General features: G+C 38.2%; 1 protein-coding gene across 2 annotated transcripts in view; it reads right to left on the bottom strand.

Moving 5' to 3' along the window:
• LOC137255733 (cilia- and flagella-associated protein 221-like) overlaps positions 1 to 18,084 on the bottom strand; it is a 252,236-nt gene that overhangs the window by 20,474 nt on the left and 213,678 nt on the right. For both annotated transcript variants that reach the window (XM_067793233.1, XM_067793234.1), the window contains exons 21-22: positions 16,444 to 16,575; positions 4,196 to 4,267 (exon numbers count right to left, since the gene is read on the bottom strand). In XM_067793233.1, coding sequence (XP_067649334.1) covers positions 4,196 to 4,267; positions 16,444 to 16,575 — 204 coding nt within the window. The remainder of the gene's footprint in view (positions 1 to 4,195; positions 4,268 to 16,443; positions 16,576 to 18,084) is intronic.

Below are 18,084 nucleotides of genomic sequence, written 5' to 3' on the forward strand. Positions count from 1 at the left end.
TACACATGAAGAAAAGCCACATAAAATTCAACCGGCCTGTTTACGTGGGGATGAGCATCCTCGATATATCCAAACACCTGATGTACGACTTTTACTACAACGAGCTCAAGAAACAGTACGGCGACAGGTGTGAAGTGCTGTACACTGACACGGATTCCCTGCTGATGGAGATTCGAACCGAGGACGTGTACGAGGACATGAAAAAACACCTCGATTTATACGACACCAGCGACTACCCTAAGACCCATACCATACACAGTACGGTAAATAAAAAGGTCCTAGGTAAGATGAAGGACGAGTGTGCTGGCACGCCCACAGCCGAGTACATAGGTTTGAGACCTAAGATGTACTCCATACTGAAAGCCGACAATAGTGAGATCCGGAAGGCTAAGGGGGTTAAGAAGTATGTGGTGAAACAACACATCAAACACGCCAGATTCAAGGAAGCCCTGTTCAAGACCCGTACCTTTAGGCATAAAATGAACACACTTAGAAGTGATGGACATAAGATATACGGACTGACTATAAACAAGACGTCCCTGTCGCCTATGGACACTAAACGTTGGATAGCTATTGATGGGATAAACACATACGCGTATGGACATGAAAAAATTTGAGGCTATTTACTACAGCCCGCGTGGGTACTGGAAAGGAGCTAGCGCAGTAGATAAGCTAGCTAAAATAGCGCGAGCACCCCCGGAGGAAGCCAAAGCGTGGCTTGAAAAACAAGCCCTGTGGCAGATCTATTTGCCGGCACCACGCTACGTGCCTAGAAGGAGGTTCGGTATTAACATACCTAATAGCGTTCACCAGGCAGACCTACTGTTCCTACCCCACGACAAGAGGTACAAGTATGCCTTAACCGTAGTGGACGTAGCCAGTCGTTACAAGGAAGCCGAACCCTTGACCACGAAAGATTCGGCCCAGGTAGCCAGAGGATTCGAACGCATATACAAACGCAGTCCGCTGACGTGGCCAACAGAGCTGCAAGTTGACCCCGGACGGGAGTTCATGGGTGCCGTGTCACAACTGCTAGCCAAACACGATACAAAGGTCAGGCGTGGCACGGCCGGAGCCCATCGCAGCCAAGCCATAGTTGAGAGATTTAATAGGACTTTAGCTGAGCGCTTGTTCGGCTATCAGTATGCTAGGGAGATGGCCACCCCTGGAAAACGATCGACTGAATGGGTCACGAGGTTACCCAAGGTGGTGTCGGCAATCAACCATGAAGTCACCCGTCTCACCGGTAAGAAACCGGCAGACGCTATCAAACTAAAATCAATAGTTGCAGAGTCGGCCGCTCCATTGCGGGGGAAGGAGAAACAGATACCAGATAGGGCCCTAGTGAGGTATCTATACCAGCCGGGGGAACACGAGGGCGATAGCCGTAAGCGGGCCACCGATCCTATATGGTCAGTCAAAACTTACAACATAGATAAAGTGGATATGAAAGCCGACGAACCTAACTTGTACTACTTGAGGGATGGGCCGGGTAGGGGGTTTGTAAGAGAAGAATTATTGATCGTACCGTACGGCACAGTGTTACCTCCAACACACGTTAAGTAGTAGGGGTAATAGTAGCAAGAGCTAAGGGCCCAACCAAAGCCTTATTTACTAAATAAGGCTTTGTAGAGATATTTCTTGAAAGTGTTTTAGAACTGTCATTCCCTATACTACTCATTTCATACCTCAATCAGATGTTTCACAACATTATCTAGCTTCTCCTTACTTTGTTGGGATTATTTACCCAAATGAATGTGAAACACTTTTTAAAAAAAATCATTTAAGCCTAATATGTTGTGGATCTGGTAGAGATGAGAATAGGTGGTTGCATTTAGAAAAAATAAGTGATTTAAGTATGGTTTTTCCCACAAGGGGTGTCAAATTTCTTGAAGCCCATGTACACATGATGGTTTTGCATTTTCCAAAATGTATTGTCTTAGTTCAGATCAATCAGATCAGCACTGAATTATATTCCAAGCAGATTGAATGGATCTTGTCTCCAAAACAAGTTCCATTCTTGGCATAGAACATGTTTTTTAATCCTATCAAGACTGTCCTGGTTTCATGTATATGAACCTGTAGTGCAGCGCAGAGGTATAACATTCTCAGGGATCAAGAGAACAACTTGTATCATCTGAAAATTGTGAAAGTAAATATTCAATTCTTCCAATCTTAATATCATTTGTTATTATTCTTTCTTACCATTATTGCTAGTATTTCAGCACACAGTATAAAGGTGTAGGGAAATAAGGGATCAATTGTCTACAACCAGGATCCATGCCGTCAACAATTACACATGACTGATTTTTGGTGTAAAGGGTTTTTTATACAGCTTTTTAGTGAAGTACCACAAATTTTAAGGTTTGGTGTTTTTCATGCATCAATTCCAAATCAACTGTATCAAATGCTTTTTTTAAAATCTACAAGTAGTGGTATCCTTTTGAAAGTAGCACTATTGTCTTTGAGATGATGATAATTGTTCCTTTTTGTAAACGCTATTTATGGACTTTAGAAGATATTTCCCTCCCATCAAATCAGCAGTCTCCTAAAACACCAAGCAGGTTATAGACACCATCTTCTCTGGCTCTCCAATCCTTAGGACCATCCTCCAAACCAATGGCCATAACCCATCCTCCAGCATGCAGCCCCAAAAGGAGTGATTTACAAGATCAATGGTGAATGTGGTGATTCATTTATAGGTGAAACCTCCTGCCCCATTTACATCCGCATAAAAGAACACTAATCCTCTACAGCCAAGGCAGATAGCAAATCAGTTCTCTGAGATCATCAACGAAAATTCCCCACTCATTGATGAATTTGAAGTCCTGTCAACCAAAGGCAAGGACTTCTTAAAAAGAAAATTGTTGGAAGTCATCGAAATCTGCCGCCACAAACCTTTGATCAAAAGAGACCAAGGATACTACATATCATCAGCCTATGGAGAACTAATCAAACCATAGACTATCTAAGCATTGTGTCTGTTTGTTGTTACAACTTAATCCCACTCGTCATTGGCTTCATGACTAGTGCTCTTTGATGATTCAGTTTCCTACTGGCCTCTTCCAGCTATGTACCACTTGTTTACTCTATCACATGCTGTTGTCCATGTTAATCTGCTGTTTGTCACAACATACCATGTATATAGCTTCTTACTATTTGGTGGTATTCACATCTAGCTTGAAAAAGATGTAAGAATCTACATTGCTCAGCATAATAAACAAGAAGTTGTAATCCATAGAGCTGTATGTTTCAGTTTTGGTTTGGCTTGGTTGATTCTTGACAGCGCTTGCTTGTTGATACGTCTACTGATGACAAATTGGCAGTAACCAAGCTGAATGATATGCCATGCCCTCATAGTCCCAATGAAAGTCCTCTCCTTGCTATGATAATGTGTATGGATAACACAGGTGGCATATTCTTAAGTTTTATATCCTTGAATGACCAGACAGAGATACTGCTTTTCATGATATGAATGTGTAACATGCTTCACATAAATGTTGCCTTACCTTGTTTTTCAATATCTAAAATGTGCTACTAAACATTTCCAGCCTCATGTAAGAATGTCTAGTTTTGATTTGTTCAGGTGACTCTGATAAAATACCCTGTACACCTGTCATGGTCCGTGAGGAGGGAGTACAAAAGTCTTATCATCAAGTCACGTCTCCGTGACCATGCGAAATGAGAAAAGCATGCATCGTCACACCTTGTGTGCTGCACTGAGGTCAATCAATCAATCAACCGATGTCAACGTTTTCACACTGCTACTCGATTCAATGCATGTGTATTGTTTTCTTTTGATTTAGTAAAAACATTCGGCTATATACATGTGTTATCACATCGTGTCGAGGGAAATACAGGGTTTTATCAGTCCCTCGTAAGGTTGTATTCCCCGAACCTCAGACAAGGGGAATACAACCTAACCCTGGATTGAAGAAACCCTGTATTTCCCTCCACGCGATGTGATAACTTAAAATGGCATCACTGACATATTATTATTACTGATATCCTCAATCAAGTTCTATTTGTATACATTGATGAAAAAGCGAACTGTTTAGTTCACAGGATGCAATAGTAACATAAAAATAATTAAATTATTTAAGTTTCAGAAACCTGTTCAATTAAAATTTGTGTTTGTTTTCATGAGCCCATATCAATGACGACAGACTAAGAGGTCTCAGATTGGTTCTCTCACCTTGGCACGGGTCCTGCTGGTCCAACTGGGATATTAGCTGAAGGCATCTTGTTGCCATGTGGAAAAAGGTCACTGATAAGAAAAAATAGGATGTTTACAGAAACAAGGTAAATTACATATGTCACAAGGCTAGATGTTTTACAAATATAAACAGGTGCCTTACATTATAATACATGTGTCAACAGAACTTGTTGAAAAATATATTTCTTCCAAGGTTTTGTCTGTTATTTCTACACACAAACATCAGCTGGAACACATTTGGCAAGGTTACATTAGCAAATGCTAATAATAATGTAATTTTCTAAATAAAATTGATATTTTATACTTATTCTGACATGCTATTATGCTTATATGATCTCCTCCCTCTATGTGAAGTAGCCTCCCTTTATCCCTTGGCATGACCTGCCATGCTTGTCACATCGAAACTGCAGTAAGATCCAACATGCTGTAAGTGGAGCTGTTGGGAGGGCTTGATGTCAGGAGTCAGGATAAGTATAAAATATCAATTTTATGCTGAAAATTACATATTTTTTCCTTATCCTGACTCATGCTATTATGCCAACAGAATCAGTGGTGGGCCAGGACACAACTTGGTTCTTTCCCCCATACAGGAACTATAACGCCACTTCATTGGTCCTGTTCTTCCAATATCCATCCATTACACGTAGGGCCCACACAATGTCAGATTTCTCTTCTTGTGAAGTGACTGCTGACATAGCCTTGTGGATATAGATCGATTAGTGTCCTGCTAGTGTCTAGTGCAACTTTATGTCAAAACTGTCCCATCAAGACAAGTTCTGACCTTTCTCAAGTACAGGGTCTTAATCACTCATGCTAATCTGTTCTAGATGTGCACATGGACTCTCAACCATTGAGATATCCTCTATGGCTATGTCTCTGAAGTAGTGGATGGCAAACACTGTACATCTGATTTTAAAAAGCATTGGAAACCAAACCCTTCATCATAGTTGTAAGCAAGCAATTTCCATGTAGAGCGAGTGCTGACATCAGAGCTCTAACTTCGTGTGGATTTGAGGCTTGTGGAGATTCAAGTCCTGCTGCTTTATAGGCCCTCAGTATAATGGCTCTCATCCTTACTGAAATCATATTCCGTGATATTTCCATATATATATCAGTAGATAAGGGTATGAACAGGCACTTTCATCGCCGTGTTTTCACTCTGACAGGGCACAAGGATAAATCATGCATATCTTCTGGCCCACAGATCATAATGCCGGGATAACGAATTGTCTGCTCTGTTGTCCAGGCTGTTCATTTTTGGTGATAAAATCCGATCTCAGTCACAAATTTGCAACATCACAATGTCCAGGGTCAAATCATGTTTGACTAAAATTCAGAGCATGTATTGTTGACACACGAACTGCTGTTGCTAGGGCAAGCAGAAACTGCATTTTCTGTGTCAACAATTCAAAAGATGTCCAGTCTGTTGGCTCATATGTATCACCAGGGAGACTATATACAGAGGGAGAAGAAACTCCTAAAAAAGCCCCTGAACGTATGCTGCGGGACATTACATAACCAGTTGCTACTGTTAAAAAAATGTCGTGACAAAAGGTGTAAGAAGTCCCCTCACCAAAACACCAAAGTACAACAATGAGAAGTCTGATATTTTCAATACTGTATTCAGCAAAAACGGCAAGATACAAAGCTACACAACAGAGGTTTCATTTACAATGCAAATGAGTCAAATCTACAGTAATGGGTCACAAATATAATGTCAACTCACCGAAGTCTTGATGTGAGAGTGAGAAACAGTTATGCTATATGTAACACAACGAGCGGTCAGGCAGCGGTTATGGAGATCAAGTGTTGACAGAGATTATGTTAATCTGTGTGTATTTCCGTGTATAGCCTTTACGTATAAAGTCAACATTTCCTGAAAGTTCGAGCACACATGACCATCGCCATCAACATAGAATGCTCTAGAACAGAAGTAATCCCCCGGAAGTAAACAAATAATCAAGGGAGGCAACACTAGAGCACTTCTTAAAGGCCTGCTGCCAAAATATGAAACTTGGTGAAAATTTATAATACGAAATATGACCCATAATTATTACTGAAAACAATAAACATTGTGACCCAGTAGTAATTACTACATGATTAAAAATACAATTTATAGAAATAAAGTCTTGTAACACAGTGCAGCCAATATGGACGCAGCTTTGCGTTTAAGATTGTAAATTTTAAATTTGCCTGATTAAATTTGCCTGTGACAATTGAAAATATACATGTGCAAGATAAGTTAACTATTTTGTCACTTCAGTTTAAGTCAAATAATTGTTGTTAGAGACAGTATTAGAACAGTAGCTTTGTAGTAAAGTTTCAAGTCCGTATGTTATAGCTGACCGTGAAGATAGACTAAATTGTGTCGATGAAAACTTCATTCACACATTCGTTTAATTTTTAGAAGGGAAACAATTACCTTTACTTGCAAGGTATTTGCAAGTAATAGTGATAGATTTATGACTAAAAAACTTAATGATTAAAAAAAACCGGTTACGGTGTATTTGAGGTGTGTGAAAAATATGACATATTGCCGATCTGTTCTGATCTGCCTTTTAAATACTACACGACATTGTTTGAGTGTTTCTAGTTATTGCTTCAAAAACATCATTCACATACATCCTTAATTCTTTTGAAGGGAATACACTGTCAGGTGAAATGTGTTTGCAAGTAATAGTGATAGTTTCATAATCTGAAAAAAACATGTTAGTGTATATTTGAGATGTGTGAAAAATGTCACATATTGCTGATTTGATCAGCCACTGAAATACTACACTGCATCGTTTGAGTGTTCCTAGTTTTTATTCTAAAACTTCTTTCACATACACCTTTAATTTTTATGGGGGGAATATACCATCAGGTGAAAGGTGTTTGCAAATAATGGTGATAGTTTTATGATTTTAGAAAAATTGTTAGGGTGTATGTGATGTGTGTGAAAAATATGACATGTCGCCGATCTGATCTGATATGCCATTGATGCTTGTGATGTTTGAAGTTTAAAGTTCCATAACTTCTTTCTTTCTTGTTGATCTTATTATTTGCCAAAACTGGAAAGGTGTTTACTCTCGAGTCTGAGTAGATAATTCCTTCATATTGTAAATGAGCTTGAACTTTTCCTTGGAATTTTTCTTTGGTACTAGAAAAATTGGGGAGTAGGATCAGGGCATGAGATCCAGGCATTTACCTCCTCGACTGTAAGGACGATATGGTGTTGTCCACTTGGTCCTATGCATAAATGATGAGAGCTGGGTCTCATGTGATGGATCCTGTAGCCTGTCCATAGTATCTGAGAGATGTAATCGTCTTGGAAGATGTCACAGTTTTTCCAGTAGCTTTGCAGACGCTCGCCCACTAGTGATGGTTGGACAGGAATGGCCGGGGATGGAAGACTCCAGTTGTTCCAAACACGATCTTCAGCGCCTCCCTCCTCATGTATCCCTGGAAAGGCATCTTTTCCCAAGGGAGCTCTTGCTGTTTCCGGAGAAGCGGCGAAAAGATCCCTTACCACTCCAAAAGTTGGCATACTTCTTGTTCCTGGCTTTTTCAACTCTGGAATATTTTGTCTTGTTGGAGTCTGTCTAATAATGGTGGCCAAGGTATCAGTGGACTTAATCATCATGACTTCCCTTGAGTCATGAGTAACTGCCTTGGTGATGTCCTCAATCCCTCCATAGAAGACGGTCAGTGATGACCAAAGGGTCTGTAGTAATGGCTTGTTAAATGTGTCACGCCAAAACAATGCTAATAATGATAATAAGCCTTATCTCCTCAAGAGTGTTAATCCAGCAGATGTAGAGGCCAAGGGGTCATACAAAAATTGTTGATCGTTCGTTTGTGTCACAAAAACTGAGAGAATCATCCTACCCTACTGATACAGATACTTCATTGCTGTGAACACGGTCATAATGTGACTGTCAAAGTCATCACCCATCATCTTGTAAGTAAGGGCTCTGTTGGATTCCTTAGATGGGGATGCTATGTCCAAGCCGTTGGTAACCTATGATGTTACTTCCGTGTCCAAAAATATGACCTCCCTGTCATCCTCTGATGCAGATCAGCTAAGTATTTCTCTTTCATAGGAGTCATTCCTATCCAACTCATTGCATGAATGCTTTTGTGAATGCTGCATATGGGTTCATCGAACCTTCTCGTGCTGAATGTCAGAGTGCTCCTCCCACCTCGCATGCTCCAAATTGGATGGCGACAATGCTCATAGTCATATAAACAAAACCGTAAAAGTTCACACAGCTCAAATAAATTGTGAACTCTCATTTAGGAGATACATATCATGTCTTGACCAATTCCGGGTGTTGTTGAGTATTTGAAGGATGTGAATTCATTTGGAACCAACTGCATCTGTTGGAGGTTTCATATGAAATATTCCTATGCTCCACATACTCAGTAACACCCAGAAATTGGCCCATACATGGTGTTTATCGACACTGTAAATACTAAAGTAAACTAAAAGCCAACAGAGTTTTAACTGTTTGCACTCACTGACATCGAGTAAGGGTACAGTAGTGAAGTATCATCAGCTGGTCATTTTAGCTGGTTCCCATGGTAGTACCTGGAACTGCTCATTTGTGACATCACTCTGGCTATACGTCACAATACGATTTGAATAACATCACAACTGCTGACGACGCAACAACACATAGTGTATCCAACGAACCAAGTCACCAAGAATCCTACACAAGAGTAATCAGAAGATGACAAATCCCCCTGGCCCCCACATACTTGAAAGGACAAATCATCTGACAGTTACTTGATGCTTTTCTAGATTAAGTTTGAATCCTTTCCAAGGAAATCATGAAAAATATAAATGCCATATATCTTTAAACAGCAACAGGTACCACTTCAAGATCTGTCTCATATATCTGTGGAAAGATATGAAATGGTTTGAGAGTTGTGCTTTGGAAACAAAGCCCATCCTTCCATTTTGAGATTGAATCGTTTCCATGGAAACCAGGAAAAAAAAAAGCCAAAACTTCTGCCTCAAATATCTGCTAAGTTTTGCTGAAAGATATTAAATAGTTTTCGAGGTGTGCTCCGGAAGTGTAGTCCATCCCTCCATTTTGAGATTAAGTCACAATCATTTCCATGGAAACCAAGAAAATGATAAATCACAAAACTTTGCATATAGCAAAAGGCACCACTTGAGGTCTGCATCACATATCTGCCAAGTTTTGCTGGGAGATATTATGAAGTTTTATTGAGACTAAGTCAGAATTGTTGCCATGGAAAATGGGAAAATGGTAAATCACAAAAGCCTGTAAAAAGCAAAAGGCTCTTTAGGCTCTGACTGGTATATCTACCAAAGTTTGCAGAAAAATATTGAATGGTTTTTTAGGTCATTAGGCAAAGACCAAAACATTCCATGGAAAAACAAAAAAAATATAAAATGCCAAAAATCTGTAAAATAGCAAAAGTCATAACTATAGGCTCAGATTATTATATCTATCAATTTGTGTCTAAATATATTGAACAGTTTTTGAGTTATGCTCCGGAAAGAAAATGATTACGGATGGACGGATGGACGGATGGAGGGACAGACAGACAGATAAGGCTTTGACTATATCTCCCAACATTACATGCCGGGGAGATAATAAGAGGATTGCAGATATCTTTTTCTAAGCTCTGAGTAAACAGAACATACAAGTAGAAAATGATACTCATCTCCAACTAAATCTAAGTTACAAACATTGGAAATTCATCACTGGTACTGACAAAAAATTCGTCAAAATCTCTATTTTATGAACTGAATTGAGACATGCCACAAGGGTCAGTATTTGGCCCAATTTTGTTTACACTTGCCAAAAGTCATGGTCTTAACCAGCACCGATATGCAGATGAAAAACAGCTTTATGCAACTTTCACACATCTGACAAGTTTCAAGCATAAGAACATCAAAACTGGATGAAATCACACAATCTAAAACTCTATCAGGACAAGGCTGAATTTATATTTATTGGCCCGACTCATCTTTTCAAAATTGGACAAATGTTAAGTTCAAAATCAATGATGTCACCACCATCACCTAATGTTTTCGCTAATACATCTCCCTGGAATAAAACCAGTCCGATTTTCATGCATTAACTCATTAAGGCCGAGAGCCGTGTATATGCGGCAAATTAATTAGCTTCTCACAGCGAGAGCTGCGTATTTGGGGTAATAAAAAGCACCTCTTATTCAGCAAGAGCCGCATTTTGGGGGTTATGAAAAGCACCTCTCATTCAGCGAGAGACTCGCATATGCGTTTTACAATTTAAATTCGTACTAAAATTTCAATCAATTTAGCAGTAATGATCAAAGATTAGCCTTTCTTTCGAGAGAGGTTACTTTCTGTGTTATATAAATGTGTTCTGATAACAATTGCTTGCAATGTCAGGGGCTTATACAGGCAAATGAACACATGTCTACGAGAAAGGGGATTATGAGATGTTGTTACAGGAGGTAAGTGTTTATTACTCATCATTGGGAGTGAATACTAAGATACTATGTTTGCACATTGAGTGAATCAACGCTGACAAGGTTCCAAACCTTCTTCTAAATTAAATCATTCAATCATTTGTTGTAATAGTTCATATAATGAATCGTAGATATAAATAGCAATACTGTATTACACCCATGTTCGTGTAGATTTGAAATAAACCAAGTTACTAATTTAGACCTAATTCATTTGCGACTATTGATTTTTAAAGTTGGCAATAATACATAATCGAATATGAAGTGATAGCTCTTGCATCCACTCATAATATACATATAGAGTACATATAAACCATACAAAGGTAATTGGGGTATTTTGTTCAAGCTGTTTCATGCTGATTTGAAATGTGATTTTTCAATGCAATTTTCATAAGCATTGTGTTAGAAATGTTTGTATTTGATCTCGGTAATTATCCAGTATAATGATCACGTGTATCAGGTCCATCGTCAATAAAAGGAGGATGATATATCAGTTACGGAATTGATGCGTATAATCATTCAATCAGACAACACTAAATGAGATATATCAACACCTCTTTCAACCTCAAAATAACAGCCTCTGGCCGAATGCATGTCCAGGTAAACTTTTGTCCCGTGACAAGTGTAAAACAAACCTATGCGCTGTTACATCATTGGACAACCTGTTTTGTGGAGTCATGCCCATTGTCAATCTTCTGAACCTCGTTTGCTTTCAAAACAAATATAAGTATGCCCATCTTCATAAATATTTGGGGAGATTCAAATACATGTGTATACATCACAATAAATCAGTATCGTGTAACTTTATTGAATTCTATAATATATGTACTTGAATTATGATATTTATTCGTACAGTCTGCAGATTATATTGAAATGTTCAGCAAGCCATTATGTTTGATGTGCAAGTAGTGTGCGCAAAATGTGTATGCAAATAAATACAGTATGGTTCAAAATTATTGAGAATAGCTAAAGCATTTCATATTATTAAACGAGAACAAATCAGATAAAATTGAATGTATTGTGAAAGTGAACTGACCTTTTCATGTTGTGTAGGTAACAATTTAATATTTTATCAAGTCTCCTAGAGCTTCACGGCACAGTCTAAGACGGGTAGGCATACTTCCTATCAGAGAGGTTAGTGTCTCGTGAGTTATGCTGTCCCAGTATCGGACCACTTCTCTCTTCATGTCTTCAATTTTTGTCAACCCCTTTTGATTCACACATTCCTTCATCATCCCCCAAATGTTCTCTATGGGATTTAAGTCAGGACTATATGCAGGAAATGGTAATGCAGTCACATTTTTCTCCTGAAACCACTGCCTGGCATGTTTTGCGGTGTGTTTAGGATCATTATCTTGCTGCAAAATCCAGTCATTTCCATAAAACACATGTGCACTTGGAAGGAGAAAATTATCTAATATGTTAGTGTAGCGTTGACTTGTCAGATTTCCCTGAAACACACACAGCGGGGTCGTTCCTAATAAGGATATCCCTCCCCATACATGAAACTTTGGGCTGTATTTAGGTCGTCGATACAACGGTGCTGACTTTGACTTTGTCCATATTTTCACATTATTGGGATATACCCATATTGAGCTTTCATCAGTAAAAATCACATTTTCCCAGTCAAAGTTTTCATGTGCCAAACACCACTCAACACGCCTGTCTTTATGTTCTTGTTGCATGAGAGGAGAAGGAATTCCAGTCTTTTTCTCCCATCCAAGATCAATCAAATTTCTTCTAACTGTAGATTTTGATACAACTGTTGATCCCCTTTCTATCATTTCATACCTGATGTTGGAGATGCTTGCCCTTTGCTTTTTAGACGCTAAAATTCCCAGCCGGACGCGATCTGAGAAGTCCAATTTTCTGGGTCTCCCTGCTCCTTTCTAGTGCCCCAAATCCTTTCCCTCTTTAAAATTCTTCCTAATCCTATACACATTAGAAAGAGGAGTTCCTGTTCTCTCTGCCAATGTATTTACATCATCAATTCCTTGATTACACAACTCAAAAATCAACCTTCTTTTATCTTCAGCAGACATTGTTGACAGTGCTGAGGAAAATGACGTCTGCTACAAATTCAGGGGAGGTAACTCTAATTGTACTATACTCAGTAGACCAAGATGAGTTACCCCCCTTATACCATTACTTAGTTTTAAGTATCAGTGAATCAGTTGAGGTGTTAGGATAGCTCAAAGTAAGAAGAAAAATTCTCAATAATTATGAACCAGACTATACTATCTCTCCTCAATGGTTGGATTGGTTTATCTGGGGTAACAATAATTGGATTGTAGCGCTTTGAGCGCTTCAAAGAAAAATAAACTTGTCAAAGTGCTTGTCAGTCCTACGTGTACATTTCAGGCATCCTTACAATTATGTATGTTCACGATACTATCATGAAATGATAACTCATACCAAAATTCATCATTAATTGTAACCAGTACAAGCAATATATTAGTATTCAAATATTAGGAAAATATGAATAAAGAATATTAGTTTCATCATGTATCAGTAATAGCTTAGACAAGACTCCTCTCAAAAGTAGTAAAGCTTATCTCACAGACATTCTATTGAAAAAGGTATAAGTTATGACCACACAATTTCACACTTAGAATCCTAGCCTGAGGTAATCAGAACACCACTGTAACACAAACAATTCAATAAGACAAGGGTTATGTCTAGACGGGTTAATAAACTGCTTTGATGAGGTAAACATGCCATCACCTATAGTAAAATAACATTATGCAAACACCACTTAAGGGTCGTTAAAGATCCTGCCCAGAGTAAGCAATCAAGCATCCAGTAAATGTGCCAACAAGATTAATGCCACTAGAATAGGATTAAAAGATTAAGTACTCCCTCTGTCTGGTCACTGAAGTTGTAATGGTAGGACAAACGCCATTTTGTTTATTCTGTATTTCATTGGCTATTGTAGGTTACACCCATTTTTGTATCAGTCAGCGCATCAGAATCTTTGTATTGTTTAAATTGTAGTTATATAGTCTCCAACTCCATTTGTCCATCAGTAGGGTTTAGACTCCCAACACAGGTCAGCTCTAGCCCTCAACCCAGACATAGTCCCGGAGAAACGCCAGACATAGTTAACAAATTATCCGAATTTAAATCACTTGTTTTAGGCATGACTAATTCAAGCCGACGGTGCCGGTCCCTAGCACGTCTGTAAACAGACCGTGTATAGAGAGTAAATTCTGAATCAGACAATTCTACGCAAAATTTACGATTATTAAAAGAACGTATGGGTTTGCATGTTGGGCAAATTAAATGAGGATCAACCACCGACGGCCGCAATCTACATAGTAGACACAATTTCTTCAATTGGGACTAAGTCTCAAGTGAAGAAATACATAATTAATATGACATAATTATGACAAATTTGATAACATATAATGCATATACCAATCCAAATACCATATACGAGCAGAATTTAGTTTAAAGACCAAAATAAAGAAAGAACTTATTGCCGTATCAGGACACTCAGGTGCCTCCAGCCGCCCACGTCAGGTGATAAAGAGAGAGTGACAAGCATGGCCGGTCACGTGGCCCAGGGTGCGAGAAAAGCTAGGCTACACATGGGGAGTGTATTTTACATCCGCTTCTATCTAGAAGGGAACTTCAAGGGATTTCAGGTGTTCGACTACCTTCGCCAGGGAAGAGGAGATAAGCAATTAGCATGAGTCAAGATAAGGAAAAATATTACGTTTGTGTTGATACCAATGGGTGAACATTCATTACGTGACCTATGAGGTTAGGAGGTAAAAAATGAAACATACAGCTTTATGGATTACAACTTCTTGTTTATTACATCAAGCGACGTTTAGCTTGAGAACAATGTAAAAATCTACATCGAAACATTGCTCAACGTAATACACAAGAAGTTGTAACCTATAAAGCTGCATGTTTCATTTTTGTCTCACCCACTACTGGAATGCCCATTAAACAAATATAAGGTCTCTGGAAATAATCATTCACCATCATTCATCAATATAATGTTATGACTGTTTGTTAGTAAAGTATCTGTGCATACTCGCCATAAGGGTTCAAATTACTCTCTTGGCATGAGATTTTTTGGTTTCGTTCTGCGTGACATAGTAGATGATGCCCTTATTTCCCCAACGGGCATTTAGTTGTTTTTTTTATCAAATTCGCAACCTTTGTCAAATCTTATAATGTGTGAAAGAGTAGCAAGAGAAAATATCTTCTTCATGGCCTTCATGATGGTGTCTGGTGTTTTATTTTTAAATACATTGATAGCTATCAGTAAGTATTTCACACTGTCATTGCCCCACACTATGTTAGATACATCAGCCAAGTCAATATGCCACCAATTGTTCAAACCAGATGAAATCACTCTGTTCTTCTTGAACTTGTATCTAAGAAGTTGCTGAAGCCAAAAGGCATCTTGAGAAGCAAGCCACTTCTTGATGTGATGCAAGCTGATATCAAATTTCCCTTCCTTCCCTTCCAAATTTCCTTGGGATGAAAAGATTTACACTTGTCTTCAGCCTCAGTTACAAACAATTATTCACACATAATGGATACATGGTGAGTTTAGTCATGTCCTCACTGGTAGTTTTGCTATTTTTATACTGTTTTTTTTTTCACTGCTACCAGCAGCCGGTAGCACTGCACCACACCCTGCAAAGACGCATTTCTATATATAGCTCAACTCCATGATAACTGATGTTGAACTCTCATATATATATTATTACATTTCACGTCATCTCTGTGTTTGTCTTAAGTAATTTGATAAAGGCAGACAACATGCACTATGTCACACTTAGGGCATGTGTGTATTATGGTTGCTGTGTATAGTACCGATCAGGTTCCTTGTGAACTGGCATGCAGATCTGGTTGTGGAGAATTAGCTCAGCAAAATTGTCAAAACTCAAAACAAATAACAAATAATAATGTTATTAACAAGCACAAAATAACATGTGACAAAAATGGCACTAAAAGGAACATTCATGGATAATTCAAGTTATAGTTTAGTTTTACCTGAAATATATGATAAACAAATTTGGCCAAGTTCAATGTTAAGACTTCAACTTTGGTTTGTAAAAGGTTTATATACTTCATCATGTTTGGAAACTTAAAGAGTAACATCTAAATGTCAAATACTTACGACAAACCATAATAACATGATATTCACCCTCCATGTCATTACTGCGAAAAGGACATAATCGTTTTTCTAAAGCTCTTTTTGGTTGAGCCCATCTTCCTTGCTTAGTCATTAGTGAATGGGAAGATAATTGTAAGTGTATCAAAGCTACACTATACTTCATAATTTCAATTTGAGATAAATAACTTTTCCATGGTAAGTGATGATTTGACAAGCAATTATATTTTTTCACCAAGAGGGAAGATAGGTGCAAAAATAAGGGCTTCTTCATGTAGTCTAATCCAATACAAGCTGACCCCTTAATTAATGAACTTAAATTTCCCAGTGCATTAACATGGTCTGAAATGTGACTGATAACCACAGAACCACTCAAGCATGATTCGATGGATTGGTACTCCTGACTGTTCAAAATTCAGCGGATTAGGCCGTAATCGTCTGTTTTAGGTGATGATCAGCTTACCTCATAAAATACGTCATGGCAGTGTAGACACAGTTTTTGTCTTATGGAAAATGTGTCAAGGAGATGAGTCCCCAATATGTGAATTCTGTCTGTACATGATCAACAATCAGAAATCAGCCATAAAAATAAAGCATCCTTATCTAAATTAGGGCAACCTACCTTGGCAACTTGTCATCTGATGTCGATGATAATAACTGAGACCCATCTATAAGGTTGAACTGAGCATTCACCATCTCTGGAGTAAGGTCAATGCCACAGAGCCGATATTTAGGGTCTGCCATTTCCTCATCCCTGTAAAAATAACAAGGTTATAACTTGTTTGAAAGCAAAGTCTGCCATTTCCTCATCCCTGTAAAAATAACAAGGTTATAACTTGTTTGAAAGCATACCTGAACTCATGCAATGCACAGTAAATATATATGAAAAACATGCATTGCTGCCAATGTGTTATGCGCTTAGAAACTATTCAAGCAAATTCTGATGTAATCATTGAAAAATGACATTGTTGTAACGTAAGATCATTTCCACGGTTATTGAGTTCATGTGTACAAAGCAGCCACAGAAATATTTGATGTACAATAGTCTTTACTATGACCATTATACCTATATCTTATTCCACCTGCATAAACTGATCTTACTCATTGTGTGATGGCTCTCATTTTTTATGATGGAGATGTAAATATCTATATATAGCTACCCTACAGCCAAAGGGAACTCACAAGACTTTTTGTCACAGTATTTTCTAATCTGTACCAGTCACTTAACACTTAATGTGATGACACTTAATGTCACATCAACTCCATGGAAACCAAATCATAACCCTGATTAGATATAATTTGTTTTCCAATATTTAGCTTTTCAATATTTTGTTTTTCTTTTAGTGAAAACTGTTGTCTTTACCTCCCTGGAATCTCTTCAAGTGACAATTAACATGTTTGGCCTGTTATTGCAGAGGCGTGCTATCTGAATCTTCTTAGAGTAAAATTTTCTTTGGCTCCCCTGGCTTGCTGCTTTCAGCAATATTTAAACAATATGACAGCTGGGGACACAGAAATAGGTTTAAACACATTGTACCCATGAGGGAATCAAACTTGGGTCTTCAGAGTGACGGTCAGACACTTTAACAATATAGCTACCCCATTACCCCTGTTTGGCGGTAAGAATAGCCAACCACTAGGGATCCAGTCTTTAAAGTTACAACTGCATAGTTTAAAGATGTTTGTGCATAAATCTTAGTCTGAGGTATTCAAAATGTCACCGTTAGACAAACCATTCATTAAGACAAAAGCTGAGTCTAGACAGCTTAATGAGCTGCTTTGAAGAAAACATATCAACAGTACTGTGCAAACATTTTAAATTAGGGTCATTAACTCATTAAGGCTGAGAGACACGTATGTGCGGCAAATTAATTAGCTTCACAGCAAGAGCCGAGTATGGGCAGTAATAAAAAGCACCTCTTATTCAGGGAGAGACTCACATGTGCGTTTTACATTTAACTTTGTACTGCACCTAATATTTAAATCAATTTAGTAGTACTGATCAAAGATTAGCTTCTCTTATCACAGAGGTTACCTTCTGTGTTAATCAGAAGAAGTATTAAAGTGTTTTAATAACAATTGCTAGCAATGTCATAGGCTTATACAGGTAAATGAACACGTTTCTGAGAAAGGGGTTTATGAGATGTTGTTAAAGGAGGTAAGTGTTTGTTACTTGTCATTGGCAGATTGATTGAATTAACGGTGAGAAGGTTACAAAACCTTCTTCTAAATTAAATCATTCATTCATTCGTTGTAATAGTTT

Source organism: Haliotis asinina, chromosome 11 (assembly GCF_037392515.1).
Source record: "Haliotis asinina isolate JCU_RB_2024 chromosome 11, JCU_Hal_asi_v2, whole genome shotgun sequence".
Lineage (NCBI taxonomy): Eukaryota > Metazoa > Mollusca > Gastropoda > Lepetellida > Haliotidae > Haliotis > Haliotis asinina.